The sequence below is a fragment of the Paraphaeosphaeria sporulosa genome, assembly GCF_001642045.1.
Source record: "Paraphaeosphaeria sporulosa strain AP3s5-JAC2a unplaced genomic scaffold CC84scaffold_7, whole genome shotgun sequence".
NCBI lineage: Eukaryota > Fungi > Ascomycota > Dothideomycetes > Pleosporales > Didymosphaeriaceae > Paraphaeosphaeria > Paraphaeosphaeria sporulosa.
Window position 1 is genome coordinate 1,312,608 of NW_017253366.1, and position 23,731 is coordinate 1,336,338.

A 23,731-nucleotide genomic window follows, 5' to 3' on the forward strand; every position below is an offset into this window, starting at 1 on the left:
CTACAGGATGAAACATGCGGAGCTTCCGGCTGTGTTAAAGTAAGATACTCTGGGAAATCGGTCTAGTCCTTTAAGAAACAGATTGTATGATGAATCGTAGTTGCCAGTCCGGCTCCTAATAGCTAAATAGTCTATGCAGCCAGTCGAAGGTCCGAGTCTTGGTCGCTGGAACCGGCATCCAGGAATTTCAGTAGCCAGAAAAACACAGATACCGCTGCAATATCTCGCCGCTTAGCCCATGTTGCCTGGGCTATCTCCAGAGCCAACAACTAACGTCCGTTTTCGTCCATTATGCTCATGATTTTGGTATTTCATCGCCATGATCTACCACTTCTGAAATGAACATAGACAGTGAGATGTGCATGTGTCCAAGTTGAACGGTCCGAATCTCCGCTCGGCGTGGTACGCAGAGTGCTTGGGCTGAAGTATTGTGCTGGGAAGCCTTCTCACGAACTGCAAACCCGATTCGACCGAGATTCCCAAAAGCCGGTCATCTTTACAAGCACAAGACGGCTGCCATGAAACATTGGATACGAAGCACGCAGAAGGCGTCCTATCTTGGTACATGAACGAATCTGTCGATTCGTCTGTGGCAACGCTAGGAAGTCTTGGTGGTGCTTTTGTCGGTGTTTGCGATAGAAGCGTATGGGCATCCAGATCTGAGGCGACCAACTCGTACACCATGTTTCGAATTTCACCTGGTGAATGCTTGCCGCGTCAGCGAGGTACTGGACGATACGATGTGATTAACATGGGATCTGAGTCGGGTGTGGCCGCGAAGGGGTCTCGATTCGTAGTGTCAATTATGATAACGGTCATTTGGGTAGGAAGCTTGCGTTGACCTTCGGGGTTGCGCTGAAAGAGCCAGCAAGCAAACCGCACAGTACAATGGGCCACCGCTGTCTGTACGCGGGCCACGATTTTGTTTCTTGGTGTCATTGGCCTGCACTTTGCATGGTCCAGTGACTCTCCCCTTCACTGCGCTAAGCTCGACACGTTTGCTGAGTCTGCCCACACAGCGACGACTTTCAAGCGTTTGCTCCCGGTTCCTTCCTGCTGCAAAACATCGCAACATCAGGTACGTCGACAACCCGCAGCGTGCTGATTTGCTAACGCTCGCAAGTATGTCTTCACATGAGGAACCAGAGCCCGATGGGTTGTGGTACTCCCATGGGTTGTGGTATGCACGGAATTCCCTCGAACACATCGAGGGCTATGTTCGCGCCAACGACATCGCGCGTGAGCTCCTACATCCCTGGCTAACGCCAGAAGGTCAGGATTGGTTTGCGGTTTGTGTGGGCACCTCCGAGGTGACTGTCCTTCGCTGGCTACAGTTTCGGGAGCACTTTTATGCGCTCATAAAGAAGCACGAAGCGGCATCACGGCGTCAACGCCATGGCCGGTCAGCTTCTTGGGCCCTTCGAAAGCTTGGACATGGTAGTTCAGCGGGTCGAGCAGCGGGTGTTTGAGACAATTACGGACCAAACGGTGCTCGGTCTTATAGCTCTGGCCCAGACGGCGCTCCACCACCTGGTCCCTCGCCAGATGCTTCGTCGAACGGCCCGAGAGTTCATGAGTACAACTGGGCAGGCGCAACCCCTCAGGCACGGGCCAATTCTTACACAGGGGAGACTATGAACGACAGCACGAGGGCTCCCAACACCGGCATCAACCCTTGTCCGGCGTCCCTGCCCACCGGAACTGCTACGACACCTCCGTCCGACAGTTCTCGTCCCCAACCGAACGCTGCGTCGTCTTCGCTCTCCAACGACCAACCGGCACGTACCCTCCTCCTCCTGGGGGAGCCACACAAGAGCCTCTCCCTACCGTCGTCCCCAGACAGAAGCGGAGCGGCTCAAGGAAGACATGGAGATCGAAACAATGTACGACCAGTCATAAGCTGCTCATCACCTCTTCGTTTTTCTCCCTTCTCTTCTCTCCTCTTTTACCCTTGATCCGCTCACTGAGCGGATCTCTTCTCTGCAATTTGATTGATCTGATTCAAAGAGGGTGTCACTTTGCTTGGCGGTGATGATAGGTGGTGAGAGAACTCTTTTTCATCGCCATAGCTGGCGCTGCTGGTTCTACGAGTAAGATTCATGTGTGAGGCCTGTATTTGAGTGGCGCGGCTTCTCAACTCGGCTTCTTCTCGTGTGGAGATGCCGTGCTTCAACCAGAGGCATTGTTGATCTTCTGTTTCTTTCTCTTTCTTCTGACCCAGCTGGGAGAAGGATGGTGTATTTGCGGGTAGCTTGACATGTAAATCACGGCTGATTCCACATTGTGATTCTAGCCAAGTGCAAGACAAGGCCCGTGTTGTTGTCGGCCTCTGTGGATAGTTCATTGGAACGGATGACCTTCACTTCTAACCGCGCTGTGGAAAGGATGACATGTCCTGGAGTACCTTAAAATATGATACAATCCAATTGTATACTATGACAGGTAGGCTGGACACATGACAAGGCCTGCGAAGGACACAGGAAGTGGTCATCTCGTGTAAGGGCTTGGCTTCATCCACGTTATCGTGTACCATGAACGCCGCCCGGATGGATGGCCAGCATGTGAACGCCTTGGTAAGAATCTGTGTACTGGAAACTGTAAGACGGCGTACGGGCATTGAAGGGCATACCCTGCACACTGGCATGGAGACGGGATGATGTTCAATTCTAGTAGCGCACAGGCCGCACCTTAAATCCCTCTCACGACAGCAGTTCCGAAATCTCTCCTCCGCCGTTCCGATCACCACCAACAACTCCTCCCAGCCATGGCGCCCGTGCCCATGCCCTCGGCGCTCAGCTTCGAGCTGCTGGGCAAGTGCTCTGTACGCATCTCTCCCCCAGCAAACTCCAATTCTAACAGCAGACCCAGGTCACCAAAGCACGCGCCGCAACCCTCCACCTGCCCCACGGCCCCGTCCCGCTGCCCATCTTCATGCCGGTGGCCACGCAGGCCTCCCTCAAAGGCCTGACGCCCGAGCAGCTCGAAGAGCAGGGATGCAGGCTCTGCCTCAACAACACGTACCATCTGTAACTCCCACCCGGCACACGTCCTTCGAACGTCCCCTTCTGACACGGGGGAGAGGTCTTAAGCCGGGCCAGGCCACGCTCGACGCGATCGGCGGCGCGCACAGGTTCCAGTCGTGGCCGCACAACATCCTCACAGGTGCTTGAACCGCCATCTGCAGGAAACACAGCGGGGTGCTGACTGGTGCAGATAGCGGTGGGTCCGTAACTCGCTCCCTACTCGACTCTGCGAACGATGCGCTTACGGCCACAGCTTCCAGATGGTATCGCTGCTCAAGCTGGCGCAGGTCACCGAGGAGGGCGTGCGGTTCCTCAGCCCGCACGACGGATCGCCCATGCTGCTCACCCCGGAGCACTCGATATCTTTGCAGAACTCCATCGGCTCCGACATCATCATGCAGCTCGACGACGTGATCGTGACGACTTCGCCTGATCTGGCGCGCATGAAGGAAGCCATGGAGCGCTCGGTGCGCTGGCTGGATCGGTGCATCCAGGCGCACAAATACCCGGAACGACAGAATCTTTTCTGCATTATACAAGGCGGATTAGACCTGGATCTACGGCGAGAATGCACGGCTGAGATGGTGGCGAGAGATACGCCTGGTATTGCAATAGGAGGGCTATCAGGCGGCGAGGCAAAAGACGAGTACTGCAAGGTGGTAGACACTTGTACGAGCTTGTTGCCAGAGAAGAAGCCGCGTTATGTCATGGGTGTGGTGAGTATTCTCATCCATCATGCAGACCTGGCTAACTGGGGCAGGGCTACCCTGAAGACTTGGTGGTTTCGGTCGCTTTGGGCGCCGACATGTTCGACTGTGTATGGCCAACTCGAACGGCTGTATGTAATCCCATCTCCAAGCTAACGACTGCCTCTGACTTTGCAGCGTTTCGGCAATGCCATTACTGCCCGCGGGGTGCTCAACCTTCGCAATGCAGTTTACTCAACCGACTTTGGCCCCATCGAAGAAGGCTGCCAATGTACGTGCTGCCGGTCTCCAGAGGACGGCGGCTTGAGTATCACGCGTGCCTATATCTACCACACAACTGCAAAGGAGACTGCAGGTGCTCATCTGCTCACTATGCACAACGTCCACTACCAGCTCAATCTCATGCGACTGGTCCGCGAAGCCATCCTCGAGGATCGGTATCCAGCTTTCCTGCGGAGCTTCTTTGCCAAGCTGTACGATGACAAGAGCAAATACCCGGAGTGGGCGGTCGGCGCTCTGAAGGGTGTCGGGGTTGACCTGCTGAGTGACTAGGTGCGGTATGCGGTGTTGGTTGAAAAAGCGTGCCTGGGAAAGTAAACAAGACAGACTTCGGGCTTGTCGTCGCTTCGACCCAGCGAACAGTGAAGCAATAAACATAGATGGCTTATGTGTGCTGTCAATTCCCGGCATGAATCCTCACCTCTGACTTTGTGCTGGTCTGCAGACGAATGGTGTCCTTGGTGAATGCGTATTCCAAATGTCGTCCACCTATCGGCTGGTGAACAACTGCTGTAAGATCTACCGCTGGCTCGGCTCGTTATATCCAGCATCAGCTCTGCCATTTCCGAAAGAGCCTATTTGACTCTATCAGTCTTGACTCGGAAAAGAGGCCGACGCAAAGCATTCCGCTCCAATACTGACGGCTGCTATAGGTAGAAATGAAGAAGCCCTGCTACGAAACTCTGTGACCATGGAGGGGTTGAGTGTCGGCGATCCCTAAGGTGGCTGCCTGAGGTTACTGAAGATCATACCCAAACTCCACGCTAGCGGAGCCTCACTATACGATAATGGACGTTTCGAGGACCCGTACGCGCCGAGATAAACTCAACCTGCGATGTCCGGGTCCCGCTCTGCTGTCGTAGCCGATAACGTTAGTCCTACTTGCAAGTTGGAAACTTTGCGGAGGCTCCATCGCTGCGAGCTTTGACTTCTGACCGTTGCTATCGTGTTGTCCCATCCTACTCGTATAGAGTACCATGTGGAGCACGTCTCTTACTCGTACTGCCTCGCTGAATGTTGCCACAGGATCCGCATACCTTCTCCGCACGTCGGGTTAGAGCGACGGATGTCGAATGAAAGAACCTCGGAGCGAAAATGACGTGCCGTTGGTACCGCTTTCGGGCCTGTTATCCATCCGTCGGTATTTTTGGACCTGCATGCTGTAATCGCTGCTGTAAAGCTGAAATGCCGTGCCTTCCTAATCAGATTGACCGGATAGTAGTCGACTCGTGTCCCAGCGTAGTCTTTAGAATACGAGACATGTCTTGGGCAACATACGCGTAGATATAGGCTACGCTTACGAGGACAGCTGTCGAATCACTTGCGGGTGGAGAACATGCGGATTACATGCGCAAGGTGGTCGTTGGCCATTCGGTAAGCGACGATGATCGCAATCTTTTGGATCGAACTGCGGCTCGCGTACGCTCTTGCTCGAAGAATTGCTCCGCTGGCTTCAGATTGACAGCTCGGCCCCACTTACCTTGACTCGTACCGGGAATGGTAAAGGCGGTCCTGATTGTAGACGTCGATCCGTCTTTACTGGGAACTCACGCGCATCCTTGTCTGTTACGTACAGGGCGAAAACCGCAACCAGCGGCTGCAGCAATGCTAAAATAGACACGACCAGCAAGACATGGCAGTGTGTAGACCGATGGACCCAGACTCAGACTCAAAAGCAGGTCATTCTTCCCAGTTGGCCGGTGCTGGTTGGTAATCCTGCAGCATCTGATATCGAAACGGCAGCCGGCGGGAATACAGGGCTTCTGTCGTTGACCGGGGAATTCCCCCAATGAGTGCGCAACTACGGACTGTCGGCAGTAGTGGGCGAGCTGGTGTCATTTCCTGCGGACTCAAGTAGAGTGTCGTCTAGTCCAGGAGTGGTTCGAGTAAGCGAGCTTGCCGTGTAAATCTGACATACTCCTTTGATGGTCCCTAAGTGGAAAATCCAATGTCTTCAACTCATGCATACGAGTTATTGAACGCACCTGCAAAACAACCACGAGATGCCGGGCTCACGTGCTTGGTCGCAATAGTTTCCGGTCGAGTTTAGTTTGAACAGTGCAAACAATTGCAGATCGACCAGAAATGGCTAGTAAGTGAATGAATGGCGGACCTAGCCGTGTTCTATTGGACCCGATGCGTTTTCAGTCCATTAAAATCTCCCAATAGAGGTGCCAAGAGCTGGCGCCTCCGCCCTGTAGTCGCCGTTCAAGCAAACTCTGAGGTGTTGACCAAGACGCCTCCAGCGGCTGCTCGTGGGCGCCACATTACACTATAATCGGGCCTATGCTTTGTGCCTTGAAGTTAAACATCAAAATGTGGAGCAGTGTCTGATGCAATTTCTCGTGCGGATCTCACCGCGCATTTGCTTTTGCGGATCACAGTGTCGCTCGTGGGCGAGTGCGTCTTCGCTACAGGGAGAAAAGACATACAACATAGATCGGCAGCGGCTAATGGCGGAGGAGCCTCATTCTCTGCTCGAAATGCACCGAGGTGCGAACTGGCGGTAGGGCCCCATTCCAAAAACGTCGCAGCGCCGCCCGAGATTCGGCGTACCAAAGCGTCTTCGATGGCTCAATCACTAACCTGCTCGACGTCGGACGAATTCCTGAAAGCACTTGGAACCGTTATTGTGCAAACCTTGCGCCTCAGCTGCCATGGACACGAGAGATGGCGTGGGCGTGGGGTAGGCTGCCGTCATGTGTCCACCATGCTGCGGGGCCCTACACTGTTGATTGCCAGATTCAGCGGATGGATTCAAGTTGGCGGCGGGCGACCAGCAATTACGGACGGGGGCAGCGCTGGCGAGGACAGATAGGGAAAGCCCAGCCCAGAAGGAGTTGGTGTGCATAGCACCTCGTGGCCAGGCGATGGATCGTGGGTGAGGCTGCGGGTGGTTTGGTGGCGCTCGTAAAAGCTAGAGCACGGAGCAGCTTGGGGTCCAAAACCAGGGGTCGGGGTGGCGGCATCGCGGTGGATGGTGAAAGGGCCCATGATTTCCGGGCGATCTACGTCGCTTCAAGGACAGTGCATGTTGGCAGTTGGCCCTGGCTGCAGCTGGGTGCGAAAATAGAGCTGGACCTCGTACTTGCGGCACTTGGGTCAAGGCTGCACATGTTGTGCTGCAGGTCCGCCCAAGATATGCAGCGAGCAGAGGCCGTCGGCGCTCCGGTTATGGTTTTCAGACTGTCATAGTTATCGGGGGAGAGGCTGAGGGCTCCGAGGACCCGGTCGCACACGGGCCAGGGCGCAAATCATAGCGCAGCGTGTTAAGTCGTTGCGCTGTATGGGCCGCCCGCAGCGCTCGCGTGCGCGCGTCCAGCTTGCCTGGGGACGGCGGCGCGGCGGCGGCCGCGACAGGCTGGGCCGACGCACGGCAGAGCAGCGCTGGTGCTTGCGTGCGCGGTCGTCGAGGGCCGATTTGCGTGCGCTGTGGCGAGCAGTCCCGGGGCGGTGGGAAGGGCATGGGGGTCGGCGGGAGGGTTTAAGCTTGTTGGCCAGCGCAGCATCAGCCGCCCGCCCAGACGATCCGACCCATGCTCCTTGCGCGCATCTCGTCGCAGACGACGCGGCGTGGATGCGGATGCGCGAGCCATTGGGATGGGTGCGCTGCTGGGGCGCGCAGCACCAGTTGCTTGCTCAGCTGCAAAGGGCCTCCGGCTCGCAAGCGACGTCGTTGGGCGCGCACGTGCGGGCGGCGGCGACGCGTTGAGCTGGCGTCTGGACGCGACGAGAGCGTCGTGGGCGCCGAAGGAAGCAGACAGCCATGTGGAAATGGGACGATGCGTGCAGGGTTCGCTGCCGGCGCGAACCTCAGCGTCGGCGCGGCCACTGGCGCTGCCCCGGCGCGCCGCGTCGTCATGGCAGCTCGAGCGTGCATCCAACTGGCAATGGCAGCGCAGACGAGCGCCGTCGCCGTCGTCGCTGAATCAGGCCGTGGGCGTGTGGACCTGCGATGCGCCAGCGGCGACCTCGGCGCGGGTAGCGCCTGCCTGCCCGGCCGCTGGCCGCTCCTGCCCTGGCTGGACGCGCTGGACATGGCAATCTGCCCTCGAGTGCGTCCCACGCCCGCAACCGCCCTCGACGACGGCTTCACCACCACCGTGATGCTATTCTGAGCAGAGTGCCGCATCCTGGTCTACCGGAATCCAGCACGTCCCGCCCATTAGCCCGCTCGCGCCCAGCCAGCGATCGCCCAGGGGTGTATTCACTGACCCCAGCTCACCTCCCGTCGTGCGTCTGGTGCTCAGTCCTCGCACCAGCCCAAGCGTTGCAGGCCTCTCTCCCTAACCCAATAGTGGCATGCAGCGTGCCCGCACTCCGCATCATGTATGCCCTATAGCACCATGAATCCCGTATCGTCTGCAGCTCGATCCCCTTGCCCATCCGTCTGCGTGCCATCCTTACTGCTTATCGTGAATCACATAGCTCGGCAGGGCCCCAGCACACCGTCGTCGTCCCAATCTGTCTAGACCGCCTGTTCCCTCTCAGCCGCCTGCTTGCCGGTTCGAGCTTTCACCCTCTGCGTGCAGCCTGGTTCGGGCTGGCAAGTCAGTCTACGGGGCCCGTCCGCCTGGTAGTGAGTTGGGGTCTGTTGTGGCGGTCTTCACACGTGGTGTGTGCTCCCCTTTCCCTATATCTGACATCCTCCTCCGGCTCCACTTGGTACCTGAGCCATACGACACTTGAGCATACTCGCCTCGCTGCCTCGCCCGCCTCTGTACCCACACGTAGCGCTGCTCCTTGACAGCGTCTCCTCGGGTCCGCCGCAAAATCTGACAGCTGGGCCGTTGACGCCCCGCCAAACCACAGCCAGCCGATCGACACTTGCTGGCGGGCGCTTTCCCCTCCTGGCCACATAGCGCCGCCTCTGCTTGCGGACCAGTAACCTGCCGGCCGATCTAGTGTCCTCTCCTTAAACACCGCCTTGCCCAGGTACGCCTCTTTCCCTATCATCCGGAGCGGCCCAAGGAGCCGGGCGACCTTCCAACCATCCTGGGATACCTCTTTACTGACCATCGGCCAGTCTCGACAAAGACACGGCCAACGTCCAAATCCTCCTTGCAAATGGATGTAGCCGACCCCAACCCGGGTGCGGGGAGTGGCGCTGGCGATGTGTCACCAACCGCCTCGAGCAACGCAAAGGCGAGGAAGAGGACCAAGACCGGATGCCTGACCTGCCGCAAAAGGAGAATCAAGTGCGGCGAAGAGAGGCCTACCTGTGCCAACTGCATCAAATCAAAACGACAGTGCGAAGGCTACAACCAGCGCGTCGTCTTCAAGCCTCCCATCGGGGACTGGCCAAACCATCCAGGAGTGGTGACCAACCTGCAATATCACAACTCGATGCTTCCCGGCAGCCGTGCACAAACTTACCGTCCCACTGCCTCATCGGCGCAGGCGTCTGAAAACACCCTCTCATCACTCCAACCCCGACCGCTCAGCCACTTCGATTACCGATCGGAAACCCCACCTGCTCTTGACCACCTCAATACCCAGCATGCCTACACCGGAACTGGCCCATCCTACGGGCAGGACGGTAGCTACAGTCAACCCCTCGCCTCACCTCAACACCAACCACTACATTCTCCTCAGCATCAACTGCCAACGCCCACAAGCGCGACGTCTTACTTTCCTCAGACGTCGCCGGTGCATGCAAGCTTCCAATCACAGTATGCTCAGAATGCTGCACGATATTCACCCACGCAATACCAAACCCAACCTTCTCACGACCAGAATTATACGTACGGGAGCCACTCGCAGGCACCCATTCAACCGCCACAAATTAGTTCCGCGAGCTACAGCCAGGCCTACTCACTGGCAGCCTCACACGGAGACGATTCGCATTCTATTTACCAACCTGTTCAGATACCCCAGCATGACGTGTCTTCATCTGTAGCGTATATGCCCCAGCATGCTGTTTACGGTATGTCTCGTGTTTAGTTCCGGCTTCCGTCCTTTAGCGGCCACCATTGTTATTTCTTTCTCTGTCCATCTGTATAAGCACACTCTGGCCTGTCAAGACGGCCATCAAATATTACTACATTCGTTTCCTGTCGGTACTCTCCACATGCTATGCTCTGCCCTATGCCTCGTCTGTGAGCATCAAATCTTAGTCTGCACTCTTGCATGTGGAACGAGAGGCGGCTAACGATGGCTTACTATAGAATCTGCTACCGCGACTACGGCGAGAGACCTCCCCGTCAGTGGTCTTGGCCGCGACGACCACATCAGCCTCACACAAGTCCTTGAGGAGGCTGCTGTAGAGGAAGTTGATGATGACTACTGGGATGTTGACTCGGACGCAGAGATGGCGGATATGCCAGGAGCGCCTGATGAGGACGCCATGATCTTGAGTCGGGATTTTAGTCTCATGCGAAAGATACAGTACCAGCATACGAACGAGTTGTCTTTGCGACGATATGATGCCTTCATCTACGAAGGTGTCTTGGCATCCTACAAAGCGGAGCAGGTTGCAAATCCGCTGAAGAATCCCAGAACCGCAAGAGTGTTTGCGCACTTCATCCACGTCACGGCACCAGCAAGTTGACGCAAATCCATCGCAGCCCGTGGCTTCGGCTTACCCATACCAGTCACTCTCAATCTACGAGCGAAACCCGCGAAACCCCGCGTCCCTGTTCGAAGGACCGACCCCGCCGTCACAGCAGAACCTGTGGACATACATCCTACCGTTGAAAGCTCTGAACCATCAGGGGTTGCTGCACGCTATGCTGGCATTGGCGAGCTTACACATCGCAATACTACAGCGTGCTTCGGTAACCCCATCGTACAAACATTACGGTCTGAGCAGACGCACACATACACTTTGGTTGAGCTGACCAAACGACGCAGCGTACGCATTGAAGCGGCTTGGAAGATCGCTTGCCAACCCCAAACGACGGCACACCATTGCTACAGTTGCAACAAGTCTACTCTTGGCCTTTTACGAAGGCAAGATGTCCTCTCTCCCTGTCCGAGCCTTGCTGAGAAGATAGTGATGACTGCCGAGCACGTCAAGTGGTCAACCCACTTAGTTGGAGCTGCGCAGCTGCTTTCCGAGCTCGACTTTCCCTCGCTTACCCGAGAAGCCCGCCGTTTGAGAGCGGCCCAAGAGGCTCAAGAGTCAAAGTTCCTCGCCGGTCTCGGCGGTGCAGATCCACTACCGACGATAGATACAATGATGCCCGACGAAGGTATGGTCAGTGCGATAATTGGGAAAAAGGTCAGTTATGAAGATTTTGGGAGGGTGCTTGAACCAGGCGAAGATGGCCAAGAGAAAAGGTCCCCTTTGCCAGGAAAGTTGGACATCAAGACGTTTGAAACGTTGCAAGATCTGCAGTGGTTTTACATGCGCCATGACGCCTTTCAGAGCATGGTCAGCGGCAATCCCTTGATGTGGGTGGACCCTTCCCTCTTACCAGTGGCATCACTGACAGTATAGAACACCCTTTCGCAAGTGGTCCAACTGCCCCCCTCGCGCACCGCTCGGCCGCCCAGACGCCGTCTTTGGTACTCATGACCACGTCGTTCTTCTCATCGCTCGTATAGCCGACTTTGCCGTTCGAGATCGCCCGAGGAAGCTCAAACAAGTGGAAGCAAATGGGGGACAGTGGAGGCCGAGCCCCAATATGCCTGGCGGCATGCCTACGGGGCCACCATCTGCGGCAGCGGGACCTTCGGGGTCTTCAAATACTCCGGCCACACCCATGAGTCCCCAGCCACAGCTGCATGGGACCCCTGGCTCCATGTCTACACCGGTCGCTGAACAAGGATCAGGACCACAGCAAGGGCATAGACCACGCGCACCACCTCCCATGCCGGCGTTCTATGGTATGGCACCAACTCAAGGTCCGTCGGCACTTCCCAGAAGCTACGCGACACCCGAAGGCTTTGCCTATGAGCAATCCCCCACAACTTCCAATACTCCCCACCCAAAATTTGCAGATCTTCCTGCTGCCCTTGCAGCAGCAGAAGAAGAGTGGCAGGAGATGTCTCGAGCCCATGCCACGATCGCAAGCACTCTCACCAACAATGAGGCCTTTTCACCTCTCAGCGATGACCTTTACCCAGTCGCTCCTGGCGGCAACATGACACCCTTTGGGCCGGCCCTCGTGCACCGCAGCTACGACATAAGCACAATTTGGACGATGCTCCATCTTTCTAAGATCTTGCTCATACGGTCGCATCCTGCAATGCCCCCTGCTGCAACGATAGCAGCTGGCGTTGCCGCAGCAACAACCAAACCCTACGCCATGCTGATCGGACGTGTCTCTGCAGGTATGCAAGTGCCGGCTAGCGACGATATACCGCTTAGTCCCTTCCTCGGTGCGGCCCTCATTGAGACCACGATGGCACTTTTCTTCGCAGGCGTGCAGTATCAGGAACCCCCACAGCGCGCTTGGCTCATCAAGCGCCTACTAAGTATCGATCGTCGAACGGGCTGGGCATCCGCGGCAGTAATCGCGCGTGCGTGCGAGACATCCTGGGAAAGAGCTGCAGAAGCAGGGAGAGGGCCGCGATATGAGGGTAGGAAGACTCGACCGTATGGCGAAGACGGACCGATAGTACTCGACGGTGAGGGAGACGAAGGAGGATGGGGTGGCGGTGGAGTGGTGAGGGGGAAGGTGTTCACTGTGATTAGTGACGACGCGAGGTATACTGCGATGGGGAGTGTGAGAGTGCCGTGGGCAAAGAATGTGTTGGCCAGTGAGGAGGAATTGCGGGCAGATATGGAGAGGGTAGAGTTGAAGGGTCGCTGAGTAAACCACCGGGTACAAAGTGGACTTGCCTTTATTGCAGAGGAAAAGACCCCTCGCTTGGCTGGGACATGCGCCATCCTGTCTTGACTTGCTGACGCGACAACGACACGCAAGGACACTCGACGGCCTCACCATCGTTGGACGACGGTGGACCCGACGAGAACGAAGTCAACCATTTTCACCTACGAACGATGCGACACTCAACCGTTTTATGAACCTTATCCTCCGGGCGGAACAAAAATTAGATTTGACATTTTACGGGCTAGACAAATTTCTGGGCGCAGGTATTGGAACGCGACCTGGATCTTTTTCGCGGACTTTGGCCTCTTTGGGTGCGACGACTCGATCACAATCACAATGACATGATTTATTACACAGTTGCCACGTTAGACTCACAGTACCAGTATGAGTTCCATGTGACACTTCCATTAACAACTAGACGCCATGTCCCGCTGTGTATGGCAGACTATCGACATATTATATGGACATTAGAGGCGGCTGCACAGCTTCTTAGTAGGGCCAGGATGCAGGATGGTGACGCTGCCCAAGTCAAAAGGCTAGATTACAATGAGAAGTTTGAGGCAAACAAAAGGGCATCCCAGTCAACGCCAGCTTTCCCACAAATTTACTGGGTATAATTCGACAGCTCGACGTACATCGAAGCACTTCGGTTGGGAACGGCGGCAGCGTGTCTGCTCAGCAGCCGCGTATCCACGTCAAGTGTAGTTGGGGTTGCGACTCTGCAGCGTGACGAGCGTATCGTAGAAGTCGGCACGCCAGTCCACGCACTCGAGGTACTCCCACCAGAGGCGCAGCGCCTTGGGCTCGTCGGCATCAGCCTGCATCACGTCAGCCCGGTCCCCTTCGCTGTCCTCGGACGCAACTCGCCTGATCAAACGCCTCGAGGAGAAAGTCCTTCTTGATGAGATTCGTCTTCATATCGGCGTCCTTCTTCCACGCCCGCAGTGCCTCCACATACCGCTTCACGTCGCGGACAACCTTCGCCTCGCGCGCGGCCATCTCCTCGTCCGCGACGGACCCGCCCTCGTCCTCCGCAACTGCAGGCAGCGCCCCGCGGTATGGCGGCGCAGGGAAAAAGTGGTTCTGCAGCGCCTTGGTCACCCAGCCGGGCCGCCCCGGGCTCGCCAGCCACTCGGCCCAGTACTCGCGGACCGAGGCCGGCGCGCACTGCGCCATGCGGTCGTGGTCGAGCTTGTCGCTCCAGCGGGACTGCGTGTAGTGTCCGTGGTACACGTATCGCTTGCGGAGCTTGCCGTCGGGACCGGGCACGCTGCGCAGCACAAACATGGGGACGTTGGACGCGCTGTCGAAGGTCTCCGGGAGGTCGAAGACTGGGCTATCCTCCGGGTTGATGTTGAAGAAGGGAACGAGCTTGGCGCCATGCTGGCCGGGAGCAGAAGGGAGGTGCGGGTCGTACGTGGGGTCCACGGTGTAGTAGACGCGGTCAGGGAGGATGGAGGTCTGTGGGGGTGGCACAAAGACCAGACCTGGGCCCCAGAGGTTGCCACCGAGGTGGTTGCGGAGGAAGTCGCCGGAGAAGCTGGTCGTTGTTTTGGGGGACGGGATCTTGGAGGTGATGGAGGGCGGCAGGTCGGGGAGCTCGGCAATCGGGTGCGGCTTCCATGGGCCATCTGTGATGGAGAGCTGCTGGACTGCGGAGCTGACCTGGGCGTCGGTGGACTTGGGTGAAGGCGGGGGAGTGAGGTGGTACGCGGCAGCGACCTTCTGGCGGATAAGATCGGTTTCAGGAGTGTCGATATTTCCGTCTGTCACCAGAGGGTCGCTGGCAGGGGAGACACTGATCTGCGGGCTCTTACCAGAGACACTGTATCTATGAATGCCTGACCAATAAACCCGCCGGGGACAAACTGACCCGTTGGCGTCTCCCTGGCGCTGGTGAAGGGCCTTGGCGACGAGGCCAGAGCTGGTCTTCATGCAAAGGTGCGGAGGGACTGAAGTGGTGGAGGAGCCGTTCTGGGAGCGCTTATGAGGAGGCACGGTCACACCGTTGGACTTCTTTTTACTCACATTAGCATTGGTACAACAACCGGACAGCGCGTCTTGTATCAACACAGCACCACCATTGGTCCTCTCCTTGACAGCGTCCAGCGCTTTCGCAAACCGCGAGTCGGACTGGTCCCGGAAGGGACTCACGGTGATGTTCCAACTACCCTTCTTGAGGGTCTTGATCTCGGTGCGGAGGGTGAGGCAGAGAGTCTTGAGGTCAGAGGCCTCGGTGCGTGCGCAGGCTTGCTCGCGTTCGAGGTCCTCCATCTTGAGTTGGAGATCGAGGAAAGAGATGGAGCTCACCTGAGTGCCATTGGCGGGGGCGAACGCGCCAGCAGCGGGGTTCAAGTGAGCGTTGTCAGCCATGGTGCTTGCAGATGATCGTCGAACGCGGAGACTGAGGTCGAACTCGTGGCGGGATAGAGCGGGACTGAATCGGTCAAGAGAGAAGCAGTGAATCGATAGAGGTGTACTAGAAGGCTCCGTGATTGAAGGAGTGTGGAGGGGAGAAGGATTCGAGGGCGTTGGCGAGTTTAAATAGACAATCAGGCCAGGTACCGAGCTTCAACGCAGGTAGGGTAAGAGACCACAGCTCTCAGAAAGGAATGAGTGGCAAGCGTTTCTGGCAGTGACAAGGTGAGAGATGTCTGGTCCGTGATACTGTGCGACAAACGCATGGCTTGAGCTCCTGACCAAGAGAGGTGATCTGCAACTGTGATTGACCGACAACCACAAGTCCGGTCGTAGTCTCGAGATGGTAGTAAGATACCAGTCGGGCTGGTGAAGGTAACGATTGTAGACGAACTCGAGCTAGTGCCTACTTTCAGCAATGTACCCTACGCCCCTCCCTCTGTACATTCGTTTGTGGAATGCTGCGATTGAGGCATATGCAGTTCAATGCGTAGTGGTTTTGAGACTGCTCAGCATGCTTGTACTGTGCTAGGAGACCTCGCATTGGCTTTGAGACGGGTGGGATGCACACATCGATGGATCCATTTCAACTTCGAAGCTTTCCGCCATCCTGGCAGTGGGATAATGGCTCCTCATTGAGCACCAAGCTTCATAGACATGTACGTGCGGCATCCTTCTAAGGCTCTGCGAGCGAGCCTGAAGGGTTTAGCTCAGCTCAAGTCGTGCCGAGCTCGGCCCCGGATGAAGCCCGCACATTACAATCGCTAGACGATTCCATCCCACCTGCTGGACTATCTCTTCCAAATCTGTACACTTTGACTGCACGCCGCTCCCTTCTTCTCACTTTCGCGTTGGGCTCGTGACACGGCTTGGCCTTTCCGCTGACGATCCTTTCAGCATCCCACACCCTCGAGCAGCGGGCACCTGTCCGCTCGGGGATCTCAGTTCTAATGGCATAGGACTCGAGTGGGTGGGGAGTGCACTTTGAGACGCGTCGCGTGCGCGGAAAGAGCGGTGGGCTAGCGCGGACCCTGGAAAGGCAGGAACGCTTGGGCAATTTCGTCATGGGGGAGACCATGGGGGCCGGTCGCGCAAAAGATCGACCGGTGGGCGGGAGTGAGTGAACACCAGCCCGAGCACAGCAGACGACCCGACCCTCCACGGATGTAGCCCTTTTCTTTCGAGTTTGCGCCACCGGACACACACTGTACGAGGCCTAGCAACATCCGTCTCTAGAGCTTTTGTCTGTTTTCTACTGCGCACACCATGCCGCCGAAACGCACGCACGAGGACCCTCAGTCGCTCAAGGACAAGCTGCACTCGCTGCAGGGCACCTCCAATGCGCGCGGCCGCCGCAACAACAACGCCGATCTCGCAAATGGCAGCAGCCTCAAAGAGGTCATGTCCTCCAACGGCGACAACGCCTCCACGCACAGCGGACAGAACGAGCACACGTCAGGAGTGGGTGGCCTCCGATACACTATCCCGCAGTGACACACCATCATGCTGACCCTGTCCTGTCTCGCAGATGAGCTGGAATACGCAGGACCACGCCGTGCTCCAGGGCTACCGACGAGCCTACCGCCTCGACACGCCATCTTCGTTCAAAAACCCCGGCAGCCACATTGTCCTCAGCCAGGGCATCGGCAAGTTCTCGCCCACAATGGCACGACCAAAGTCGAAGAGGAGAGTGGAAAAGAGCCACCTCTCGCTCGCGGTGCGCAAGAACTTCAACGCGCAGGCTGTCTCCGAGACCAATTGCATCATCGATTGGATGTACACGGTGAAGAACCAGGGTAAGCTCACACTCGTACCATCGGCGATGAAACCGAATACTGACCGGCATCAGACAAGGAGTTCCGCGTGCGCTTCGCTCCTCCACGTAAATAGACGACGTTATACCTCCTTCTTCGCACCTCCTCGCAGCACTTTCGGAGTTCTGATACCCTGGCCTTGGATAGGCATTACACCGTCACTCTACACATAACGAGTACTGGCATTGGGAAGGCGTTTGGCTATTTTAGTACTGGGAAATGGATATCCGGAATGGGCATGCATGCTGCCGCAAACGCAGCAAATGTCTCATGGCAGTCCTTCACAGTGGGCTTTGGGAAGCCTCTTTGGGGTTAATGTAACGACTGGACACAATGCTCTCCACAAACGCGTCATGAATAGAACAAATAATTTGGCACCAGGTTCTCCCCTAATGACCGGCTTGAGACGGCGAGCCTCGGAAACTGGCGACTCGAGTCTCGGAACAGCCTCACCGCGTTGTCAACGACTTGAACTTCTTTCGACTGCGCTCGGAACAATCGAGCTGTCCCCAAAATGTTAATGGAATAAGTTAATAAAGCACCTTTTCATTGGCGTCCTCGTGAATATGCATCTAGAAAATACCAGAAGCAACGCGTGCCGAGGCGACACGCCAATGACATCGCCTGCGTGTCGTCCGTGCGCCAAAACTTTTGACGATTCCGTGCATCGCTCCCAATCCCTAAAGCTTCATTTCATTCACCGGCATCGCAAAGGCCTTTATACGTTCATTGTAATTCTGCTTGTACCATAACCGCCATGAGCTTGATCAGCCCCGCGCTGCCTCTCAAGGCAGTCGCTCCCGCGCGCATCATCTCCGGGTCTTTCCAATGTCAGCGACGGAACATATCGCAATCATCAAGACCGAATCGAAACAGGCCTTCGATTAAGTCGCAACCGCAAAAGCAGCATGCGCCACGGATACGGGTACGCCAAAGAATCCCTCTTCTCCCAAAGCAGCATGCTAACCGTATGCCCAGCTCTTCCACGCGACCACCCCTTCTCAAGCCGTTGCCAACCCTTATACTACCTTGGGCGTAAACAAAAACGCATCCGCTTCCGAGATTAAAAAGGCGTATTACGGCCTCGCAAAGAAATACCATCCGGATACGAACAAGGACCCCGGCGCAAAGGACAAGTTTGCGGCTGCGCAGTCCGCTTACGAAATCCTCTCCGATGAGTCCAAGAAGAAAGCCTACGACTCATACGGCTCCGCTGCGTTCGATGCGAATGGAGGGTTCAACCCAGGGGCCGGTGCTGGTGCCGGTGGGGCAGGCGGCAGCCCGTTCGGCGGCGGGTTTGGAGGGTTCGGGGGGTTCGGTGGAGGCGGTTTCCAGGGTGGCTTCGCGCAAGACATCAACATGGAGGATTTGTTCAGTCATTTCGGAGGTGGTGGCAGGAGGAGCAGAGGGAGGAGCCCGTTTGAAGAGGAGATCGTGGTTGGAGACAATATCGAGGTGCAGACGAGCATTTCGTTCATGGACGCAGCAAAAGGTGTCACCAAAGAGATCTATATCACACCGATGGTGGAGTGCAAGACTTGCACGGGCAGCGGACTGAAGAAGGGCGCCAAAAAAGCGGAGTGCAAGAGCTGCGGCGGCTCGGGGCAGAGGGTAACGAGCATGGGAGGTTTCCACATGAGCATGACGTGCTCAAGCTGCGGCGGCTCCGGTATGGCAGTTCCCCGTGGCTCATCGTGTGGCACCTGTGGTGGAGACGGTGCAGTCAAAGAACGAAAGACAGTCACCATAGACATTCCTGGAGGCGTAGAAGACGGCATGCGGTTGCGGGTTACCAACGAAGGAGACGCGCCGCTCACAGGCCAAGCGTCGGGCTCAAATGTGAGGGGGACGAAGGGCGACCTCTACGTCCTCATCCGGGTAGCATCCGATCCAAAGTTCAAACGCGCAGGCTCCGACATTCTCCACACGGCAACTATACCCCTAACGACTGCTGTGTTGGGTGGAGAGATCAAAGTGCCGACACTCGACGGCGAGGTCATGGTCAAGGTACCTACAGGGTCTGGCACAGGCGACAAGGTCACGCTATCCGGGATGGGCATGAAGGTTCTCTCTGGGCGACGAAACGCAAAGGGCGACCTGAAGGTTGAGTTTAAAGTCAACATGCCCAAATACCTGAGCCAGAACCAGCGAACCATTCTCGAGATGCTAGCGGACGAGATGGGCGACAAAACGGCGAAGAGGATGATCGTGAACAAGATGCGGGACGGCGGAGACAAGCCCTCAGGTACCTCGACCGACGACCACAAGAACGAAAGCTTCCTCAAGAGCGCATGGCACAACCTCACTGGGCAACACAAGGACATGCCGAAACAGGAGGAGCCTAAAAAGGACGACGAAGAAAAGAAGAAAGCATCTGGGTCTGGGTGAGCGCCTGCGAAGGTTTACGATTTTGGTTCTTGTATTGGTTGCACAACTCCATGCTCAAGTGTATAGTATGTTGAAACGGCGCAAAGGAAGAGCGGCGGTGCTGAGCATTTTTTGGCGTTTACATGTATCCTGATGTTTGCATAAAGTCTCCAGATAGTCACGCCCCCGCTCAGGCTTGTATATTAGCTACTTGATAGTAATCGTCTATGGAAGATCAGTGCATGTTCTCAGAAAGATCCAGGCCAGTCGACGGAAAGCTAGAGCAAAGCCCTGACCGTTCAAGTGAGCCAGCCCTCCAAGGTTTGTGCAGTTGAGCGCTTACACAAACCGCTCACGATGGTGTCTCGCGATGTGAGTGGCCAAAGGCTACGGGAAGGGCCAGGATGACCCCTCACGGTGGCTCCCAGAGCTAGCGAGTGTGTGACTGGGACGGCGGAGGTGCAGGGGAAAGGTGAAGAGCGGCCGTCTGGCTTCGAGCGCGGCTGCAGGAGGATTGTTATATAGGCAGCTGGTGTAGGAGTCGAGGAGCAATGCATGGTGGCTAAGAGCGCGCCGACTGCCCGCGATTTGCCCCACGCCCACGCTTCGCATCGGACATCCGCGCTGCCCTCGACACGGGCGGGATTGATTGACGAGACACGTCGAAGACGCTTTGCTGGCGCGGCAGAACAGGAACCATACCTATTGAATAGGAACAGCGCAGCCCTCCCGTAGCCCACCCGTCGACGGCCACATCGACTGGACAGCCCAACCCTGCAACACGTCACATCCCGGGGCCTGCATAGCCGTGCATTCACGCGACTGACCGCATCAGAGCAGGAGAGCGAGAGCGACATTTCCCTCTGAGCTCGTCTTCGCGCACCGCACAGCTAGGCACCTCTGCATTTGCACCGCCTGGCTGCCGCCCCTCTCGAGCTCCACGGAACCAAATCATCGCAAGCGATCCGACACGGCCGCCCGTAGCAATTGCTGGCCGCATCCGTGGAAGACCCCACCGCGACTCCCTCGTTGGATTGCGCGCCCGATTCTCGCGCGCCGCCTCCTGTGCTGAGCTGGCAGGCGCATGCTTGGCCTGGAGACCAGCACCATGGCGACTCTCATACCCATGATCTCGGTGCCGCTGAAGCAGACGAACGAGATCGACTGGATACAGCCGCTGAAGGGCTACATACGCGCTACGTACGGCGACGACCCGGAGCGCTATGCTGAGGAGTGCGCGACGCTGAACCGGCTGCGGCAGGACATGCGGGGCGCGGGCAAGGACAGTGCTGCGGGGAGGGACCTGCTGTACAGATACTACGGCCAGCTCGAGCTGCTGGACCTGAGGTTCCCGGTCGACGAGAACCACATCAAGATCCAGTTCACCTGGTACGCTGCATGAGCCGGGGTGGTAGGATGCGGAGCGGCTAACAGGCACCAGGTTCGACGCATTCACCCACAAGCCCACCTCGCAGTACTCGCTCGCCTTCGAGAAGGCCTCCATAATCTTCAACATCTCCGCCGTGCTCTCCTGCCACGCAGCGCACCAGAACCGCCACGAGGATGTCGGGCTCAAGACGGCCTACCACTCGTTCCAGGCCTCGGCCGGCATGTTCACCTACATCAACGAGAACTTTCTGCACGCGCCCTCTACAGACCTGAGTCGCGAGACGGTGAAGACGCTGATATCTGTCATGCTGGCCCAGGCGCAGGAGGTGTTCCTGGAAAAGCAGATAGCCGACGGCAAGAAGGTGGGACTGTGCGCGAAACTGGCGAGCCAGGCTGCGTTCCTGTATACACAAGCTGTCGAGGGTGCGCAAGAGAATGTCAACAAGGCCGTGTTCGAGAAGGTGTGGCTGTTGGTCTGCCAGGTAAGGCTGCTGATTACCGTTGGTGAGAAGCAGACTGATGATTCGACAGACCAAAGCGAGCCATATGGCCTCAGTTGCACAGTACTACCAAGCTCTGGCAGACGATGACGCAAACTCTCACGGTGTAGCCATCTGCCGCCTACAGGTTGCCGAGACGAACGCGAGGGATGCAAACCGTGCAGCGAACGCTTTCCCGTCGTCTTGCCCTGCGAACTCAAACCTGCCCGCAGAGACCGGCGCTGTGTTGTCTGAGCTGACCAAGAAGCATCTTGCAAATGTGCAAGAGAAGCTAGCCGAGTTCATGAAGGACAACGACTTTATCTACCACCAAGGCATTCCAAACGAAGCAGCTCTAACGCAGGTTCCAAAGCTCCCGGCAGCCAAGGCGATACCTGTGAGCGAGCTGTACCAGGGACAGGACATACAGAGGATTATTGGACCCGACATTTTCCAAAAGATTGTACCAATGGCTGTAACCGAGTCTGCTAGCTTGTACGATGAAGAGAAGGCGAAGCTAATACGGGCGGAGAGCGAAAGGGTCGAGGTTGCCAACGATGAGATGGCGGCGAGCTTGGACTACTTGAAGCTACCGGATAGCCTGAACGTGCTAAGAGGAGGCATGGACAACCAAGATATGATGGTCGATGAGGACTTCCGGAGGTGGTGCGAAGAGTTGGCAGGTCATGCGCCATTCACGACTGCGTTCGAGCAGTCGAACACAGACAAGTCCGAGATCACCACCATGCTTGACGCAAGTATGAAGCAGTTGGACATGGAGGAGAGCGTTTGCGAGAAGATGAGGTCCAAGTACGGTGTAGACTGGACGCAGCAGCCTAGTTCACGTTTGACCGCGACCCTGCGGAGCGACATTCGGAATTACCGAGGAGCGATCGAGGAGGCGAGCACCAGCGATGCCCAACTGTACAGCACCTTCCGCCAATACGAGGCGGACTTTGACGAGATGAGATCTGCTGGGGAAACTGATGAAGCAGATGTGCTATACTCCCGAGCCATGGTCAAAGCGGGCGCGGCGAAAGGAAAGAGCCCCGGTCCCGCTCAAGGCAATCTGTTGGACGATGACTTTCATGACGGACCTAGCGTTGCGGACCAGATTGCCAGCGTCGAAGAACTTTTGCGGCGGCTGAACTTGATCAAGAAGGAGAGGTTGCAAGTGCTGAAAGACCTCAAGGAGAAGGTATGCCCACCTTCTGATGTTACAGTTCCACTCATTAACGATGATAGGTCCACTCCGACGACATCTCCAACGTCTTGATCTTGAATAAGAAAGCCATCGCAAACCAAGAGTCTCAGCTTTTCAAGGCTGAACTTGAAAAGTTCCGACCCCACCAGAATCGCATCCTCCAAGCCAACCACAAGCAAGGCTCACTTTTGAAGGAGCTCACACGTACCTACTCCGATCTTCTAAAGGATCCACGCGTCCGCTCAGAGCAAAGCAAGTATGACATGTTTTCCCGCCAGCGCAGCTCTGTCATGAAGAAGTACGAGCGAGTCTACCAGTCCTTCAGAGACCTCCAAGCCGGGCTTTCCCGTGCCCAAGGGTTCTATTCTGAGATGAAAGACACGGTGTCCAGCCTCCAGAAGAACGTAGAGACCTTCGTCAACAACAGGCGCTCTGAAGGCGGCCAGCTGCTCCAAAACATCGAACAGAAGAAAACCCAGGGCGCAGACCAAGAGCAGCAGCGCCTGAAGGACCTCATGGAACGCATGTCTATGGAGCCCTCCGGCTCGCCCGTCTCCCTCGGCAGAGAGCGCAAAAAGAGCATACCTGCCCCGCTAAACCATGTCGGGTACCCAGCATCATCCTCCGCGCACCCCTCCTACAACCCAGCCGCCTCGCCTCCCGTCACACCCCGCTACCCCATGACCACACAAGCCCAGCAGCCCTACCAACAACCTGCCCAACCACAGAACCCCTACCCCTCGAATGGCTTCCAGCAGTACCCCTCGCACTCGCACTCGCACTCCCACTCACAGTCTCAGACCCAGACAAGCTACAACCCCACCAACTACGGGCCCGTCTCGCCCCCAGCGCACCAGCAGTACTTCTCCCCGCCGCCCAACCAGCATCCGCAGCAGCCGTGGGGCCAGCCTCCACAGCAGCAGCCACAGTACGGGTACCAGAGCGGGACGCCACAGCCCGGCACGGGCCTGCCGCAGGGCTACGTGCCGCCGCCACCGCCGCCGGGGCCGCCGCCCAGCCAGTATGAGCAGTACGGTGCGCCGCAGTATCAAGGTGGGTATGGGCAGAGGCAGAGTGGGCAGGGGCAGGGACAAGGACAGCAGCAGGGTGGGGCTGCGGATCCGTGGGCGGGGTTGAGCGGGTGGAAATAAACAAGGTGGTCTAGGTGAGAGGGAGGGCGAAGGTAGAGTTGCGTGGGAGTGTGTTTTGCATTTTCTTAGTACGGGGTATTGCATGTAGAGCTTGGGAGGATGAAGATACATGGGCGTGGT

The 23,731-nt window shown here is 56.9% G+C and overlaps 8 protein-coding genes across 8 annotated transcripts; 5 read left to right on the forward strand and 3 right to left on the reverse strand.

Annotated features, from left to right (window-relative positions):
- Positions 1-1,552: 1,552 nt before the first annotated feature.
- On the forward strand, positions 1,553-2,160 carry CC84DRAFT_870408 (uncharacterized protein). The gene has a single exon (XM_018187729.1). The coding sequence runs from the start codon at positions 1,635-1,637 to the stop codon at positions 1,953-1,955; it is 321 nt and encodes a 106-aa protein (XP_018034232.1). The 5' UTR covers positions 1,553-1,634; the 3' UTR covers positions 1,956-2,160.
- Positions 2,161-2,735: 575 nt separating this feature from the next.
- CC84DRAFT_1166026 (queuine tRNA-ribosyltransferase) lies at positions 2,736-4,421 on the forward strand. The gene is made up of 7 exons (XM_018178858.1): positions 2,736-2,821; positions 2,869-3,026; positions 3,080-3,162; positions 3,214-3,223; positions 3,277-3,739; positions 3,784-3,861; positions 3,908-4,421. The coding sequence occupies exons 1-7, from the start codon at positions 2,765-2,767 to the stop codon at positions 4,280-4,282; spliced, it is 1,224 nt and encodes a 407-aa protein (XP_018034233.1). The 5' UTR covers positions 2,736-2,764; the 3' UTR covers positions 4,283-4,421.
- Positions 4,422-6,169: 1,748 nt separating this feature from the next.
- Positions 6,170-7,178, reverse strand: CC84DRAFT_1166030 (uncharacterized protein). Its single transcript, XM_018178859.1, has one exon. It carries the CDS (start codon positions 6,858-6,860, stop codon positions 6,591-6,593), a length of 270 nt encoding a protein of 89 aa, XP_018034234.1. The 5' UTR covers positions 6,861-7,178; the 3' UTR covers positions 6,170-6,590.
- A 20-nt stretch (positions 7,179-7,198) lies between these two features.
- CC84DRAFT_1249249 (uncharacterized protein) lies at positions 7,199-8,410 on the reverse strand (the record flags this gene model as incomplete). Its single annotated transcript, XM_018184278.1, has 2 exons — positions 7,199-8,118; positions 8,235-8,410. 2 exons carry the CDS (start codon positions 8,408-8,410, stop codon positions 7,518-7,520), a joined length of 777 nt encoding a protein of 258 aa, XP_018034235.1. The 3' UTR covers positions 7,199-7,517.
- Positions 8,411-8,944: 534 nt separating this feature from the next.
- On the forward strand, positions 8,945-13,132 carry CC84DRAFT_1149588 (uncharacterized protein). The gene is made up of 6 exons (XM_018176678.1): positions 8,945-9,944; positions 10,177-10,550; positions 10,603-10,810; positions 10,862-10,960; positions 11,005-11,404; positions 11,451-13,132. Exons 1-6 carry the CDS (start codon positions 9,077-9,079, stop codon positions 12,766-12,768), a joined length of 3,267 nt encoding a protein of 1,088 aa, XP_018034236.1. The 5' UTR covers positions 8,945-9,076; the 3' UTR covers positions 12,769-13,132.
- A 174-nt stretch (positions 13,133-13,306) lies between these two features.
- CC84DRAFT_871451 (uncharacterized protein) lies at positions 13,307-15,542 on the reverse strand. The gene is made up of 2 exons (XM_018187731.1): positions 13,657-15,542; positions 13,307-13,607 (listed from the first exon to the last, which is right to left on the reverse strand). Exons 1-2 carry the CDS (start codon positions 15,160-15,162, stop codon positions 13,485-13,487), a joined length of 1,629 nt encoding a protein of 542 aa, XP_018034237.1. The 5' UTR covers positions 15,163-15,542; the 3' UTR covers positions 13,307-13,484.
- Positions 15,543-16,379: 837 nt separating this feature from the next.
- Positions 16,380-17,180, forward strand: CC84DRAFT_871795 (uncharacterized protein). The gene is made up of 3 exons (XM_018187732.1): positions 16,380-16,668; positions 16,736-17,003; positions 17,057-17,180. The coding sequence occupies exons 1-3, from the start codon at positions 16,474-16,476 to the stop codon at positions 17,095-17,097; spliced, it is 504 nt and encodes a 167-aa protein (XP_018034238.1). The 5' UTR covers positions 16,380-16,473; the 3' UTR covers positions 17,098-17,180.
- A 598-nt stretch (positions 17,181-17,778) lies between these two features.
- Positions 17,779-23,611, forward strand: CC84DRAFT_1188425 (BRO1-domain-containing protein; the record flags this gene model as incomplete). Its single annotated transcript, XM_018180988.1, has 6 exons — positions 17,779-17,946; positions 18,000-19,405; positions 20,493-20,777; positions 20,830-21,259; positions 21,309-22,454; positions 22,502-23,611. 6 exons carry the CDS (start codon positions 17,779-17,781, stop codon positions 23,609-23,611), a joined length of 4,545 nt encoding a protein of 1,514 aa, XP_018034239.1.
- Between the last annotated feature and the right edge of the window lie 120 nt (positions 23,612-23,731).